General features: G+C 36.2%; 1 protein-coding gene across 1 annotated transcript; it reads left to right on the forward strand.

Moving 5' to 3' along the window:
- Positions 1 to 228: 228 nt before the first annotated feature.
- On the forward strand, positions 229 to 3,841 carry LOC148844156 (putative cation transporter HKT1;4). Its single transcript, XM_088959990.1, has 3 exons — positions 229 to 1,442; positions 2,728 to 2,955; positions 3,502 to 3,841. Exons 1-3 carry the CDS (start codon positions 229 to 231, stop codon positions 3,698 to 3,700), a joined length of 1,641 nt encoding a protein of 546 aa, XP_088816116.1. The 3' UTR covers positions 3,701 to 3,841.
- Positions 3,842 to 4,049: the final 208 nt, after the last annotated feature.

The raw sequence follows: 4,049 nt of genomic DNA on the forward strand, positions 1-4,049 counted from the left end.
AACTATGTTGCTACCTTTTTCTTGTTCTTCCACATGTCTCTAGCTCCACTTTAAACATTAAGTGGCAAAGGAAATTTCCAAGCACTCTCCACATAAATGTTCCACCAGGTAGAAATCCTTAGTAGTCGTTTTTCTAGTTATTTCACCAAAAACACCTAGACCAATATTATATATATACCCTTTAGACACACTCAATCTCCACAGCATTTTTTCCTTTCCAAAGTAGAGATGAAGAACTTAACTTGTCTTGGAAATAAGTTAGAGCATCTTTGCAGCTCTTCATGTATCAAAGTTACTTGTCTTAGCAAATCCTTTTGGTGTCTAATGGTGTGGCCTTTTCGGTTCTTAATCTTCCATTTAAACCCACTTTGGGTTCAGATTTGTTACTTTGTATCTATTTCCTTTATGGGTTTTTTAGTGCTGAAAACTTTGAATCCCAGGCCTGATTCAATTAGGCCTAAGGACTTAGATGTGTTCTTTATGTCTGTGTCTGCTTCAACAGTTTCGAGCATGTCAACGATTGAAATGGAGGTTTTCTCCAATGCCCAACTTGTAGTTTTAATTGTTTTAATGTTACTAGGTGGGGAAGTCTTTCTGTTCATGCTTGAACTTCAAATAGCAAGGTCCAAGTCCAAGAAACAGGAGAGGATTGAGAACAAAGAAGTCGATTCAATTGGCTTCGAACTAAGTTCTTCATGTCCCAGAAATGTTGTCAATCGGATTGATGAACTAGGTCTCATCAGAGTGATCACAGTGCCCCACAATTCAATTATGGAAGCTAGGAATGAAATTAAGCCGATGGGTAGTAAGGATGTTGAGTATAATTCAATAAAGTATTTAAATTATTCAGTCTTCGGTTATTTCCTAGTGATTCATGTAGTTGGGTCTGCATTGATTTTATTATATCTGATCTTTGTTCCAAGTGCAGGAGATGTACTGAAGAACAAGAATCTTCAGATACAAACATTCTCTGTCTTTACAACTGTCTCTACTTTTGCCAACTGTGGTTTTGTCCCTACCAATGAAAACCTGATAGTTTTTAGGAAGGATTCAGGATTGCTTCTATTGCTCATCCCTCAGGTCCTTCTAGGGAACACTTTGTTTCCACCATGCCTGAGATTTATGATATGGATCTTGTGGAGGCTTTCTAGGAGAGAAGAATTCAATTACATATTGAATAATACGAGGGAGATGGGATACATTCACTTATTCCCCAATTTGCACTCTTTCCTTTTAGTTGTGACTGTTTTCGGGTTCATATTGATACAGTTCATACTCTTTTGTTCCATGGAGTGGAATTCAGAAAGCTTGGCTGGGATGAATCTTTATCAGAAACTAGTAGGTGCCTTGTTTCAAACAGTGAACTCAAGACATGCCGGTGAATCGATCATCGATCTCTCAATAGTCTCCCCTGCAATCCTGGTGCTATTTGTCGTTATGATGTTAGTCTCTCTCTCTCTCTCAGTCTCTCTCTCCCAACCTATCTATCTCTGTTTGTTTATCTGTATATCTATCTGCCTTCTAAAAATCTCTCTCTCTATTTCTCAAGACATAAAAAAAGTAAAGTAGGAATCTGAGATTCTGAATTGTGTTTAGGTATATTGCATCTCATAATTTAAAACATTATAATACCTTTCTTTTATTCTTATTCTATTCTTATTCCCTCTCAAAAGCAATATAAAGAAATCAATTATTAGCTCCTTGTGAAGGAAAAGAAGAATTGGAAAGCTCAAAACTTGAAATAAATATTCTTCCTAGAATATTACTTTCCAGAACGCTTTAACTTTTATTTTTATTTCCTTGTTACCTTTCTCCATTTGAACTCAGATTTTAGAACTTCTAAACATGTATAATTTATTCTAACCATGATCATCTCATTAGCATAATCACAATTATAACGATGAATTGACTAGATCTTAACTCCTTTTATTTATTTACATGGGAAAGGTTTCCTAATTGGGTTATAATCATGAATTAACTAGAGTTTAACTCCTTTTATTTATTTAATTAAATGGAAAAGGATTCTTAATTGGGTCAAGTAGGGGCCGTCTATCCATGCTTAATTCCACCTATTTCTGCTACATGGAGGTCTCCTGTGACCAATACAAATCATCCATCAAATAAGAGTCCCACTGGATTAATTGTTCATGTCTTCAATCCTAAAGTCCATACCAATCTTTACATCCAACCTTATATGAGACCAATAATAGCCATCCATATTTATTAATATTTTTATATATAAATTATCCATAAAAAAGGGGGGGTTCCTTGAACAAGTAGGAGATTCTTGAGTCGTTTAGGCTGTGTTTGGTTTGAAGGTAGGGAATCCTGTACAAACCTTAGGGAGGCTCATTTAACAATCCAACTAGCAAACCTAGTTCCATTTATAGAACTATCTCCAGATTAACAGTTGGTAGTCTTCTCCACATTGACCATATATATATCCTAACAGATGGCTTAATTGGTGTTGATAAACCAGAACATTAAGAATTCTCTTCCTATTCTGAAGTTTTCAATTTGAAGAATATATGCTTGAATATTGGTATTATATTAATTGATTCTCTTCTGATGCCCTTCTTTTCTTTTGACTCCATTTATTCCACCAAAAGGGATAGGAATTTTTCAATCTGAAATATATCATTTTTTATCACACTTGTATGGTTAAAACTTGAGAAAATTCCCAGTAATACAAGGGTTTGATTTGAATGTGATGCTCTTACTCTACAGGTACCTCCCTCCTTATACTTCTTTTCTACCCATTAAAGATGAAGAAAAATCGCAAAGAAGAACTACAAATAGGTCGAGAAGAAGAGAAAGGCTGTTGGAGAATCTCATATTTTCACAGCTCTCTTATTTAGTCATGTTCATCATCCTCATTTGCATTACAGAGAGGAGGAAGATGAAAGAAGATCCCCTCAACTTCACAGTGTTAAACATCATTATGGAAGTGATCAGGTTTTGTCTTCATTAACTTTTCATTTTCTTATTAGATGTCTATTATTTGACCAAGTGAAAAACAAACAAGGAAAGAAATGCAAACAAAACCCTCAAAGGGAGAACAATTCTGTCCATTAATTGTCATACCACTTAAAAGACAGATCACAATATCAATGTTGCTCGCACTTGGGTTGGCTTGCATGAAAGGTGACAAGGCTCTCATATCTGCTGAACCAAAGCGAGTGTCTAGTGGAGCCCTGCATTTAAGGGGCTTCAGTGGAGCACATACAAGCTGTGAACTACCCAGATGCTAACTGCTCTGATGAAAATAGGAAACCATGGATCTAGACAAGCCTACTGGCCATAAGCAGGTTACTGCTGCTTGAAGTTTTAACCTTCATCTCCAAGTAAATGTGCCACCAGACTAGCTATTGAAGCAAGACCCTAGGAAAGATGAAGTTTAGCTTAAGTAGTTACCAAAGTAATATGTAGTACTGATCACTTTCTTGCATGCCTCATTGATTTGAGATTGTAATTTTAACTCAGACTGGAAATGACTGACAGTGCATATGGAAATGTGGGCTTTACAAGCGGCTATAGTTGCAAACGGCAATTGAAGCTTGACAGTCACTGTAAGGACACCTGGTATGGATTCTCTGGAAGGTGGAGCAACAAGGGCAAATTGATTCTCATCTTGGTCATGTTTTTTGGAAGACTTAAGAAGTTCAATATGGAAGGAGGTAGAGGCTGGAAGTTGTTATAAAAGAATTAATAGATTGTATATGATCTCCAACATTAGAAAATTGAGCACATCTACATGATGCAAGAGAATAGGTCTGATACCAAATAGGAAGTAGAAAAGAAAGCATTTTGTTATTATCATGATTATGTTGCACTTGTTGAGGACAAAATGTTTTTGGAGTCCATTTGTGCATGGATTTTTGGGCACATCCAATCACATATATAGAGAACTTCAATATGTGAGTGTTTCTGCAATGTGGAGGATCCAGGCCATCCATTCTTAGGAGGCAAGTAGAATTAGCTAGGTGTTCAATACTGCTCCAAGCTACATCAGCAATGCACTTTCTTGTGTTTGATGTTTCTCCCAATAG

The sequence above is a fragment of the Nelumbo lutea genome, chromosome 8 (assembly GCF_056320005.1).
Source record: "Nelumbo lutea isolate HS-2025 chromosome 8, American lotus-T2T, whole genome shotgun sequence".
Classification (NCBI taxonomy): Eukaryota; Viridiplantae; Streptophyta; class Magnoliopsida; order Proteales; family Nelumbonaceae; genus Nelumbo; species Nelumbo lutea.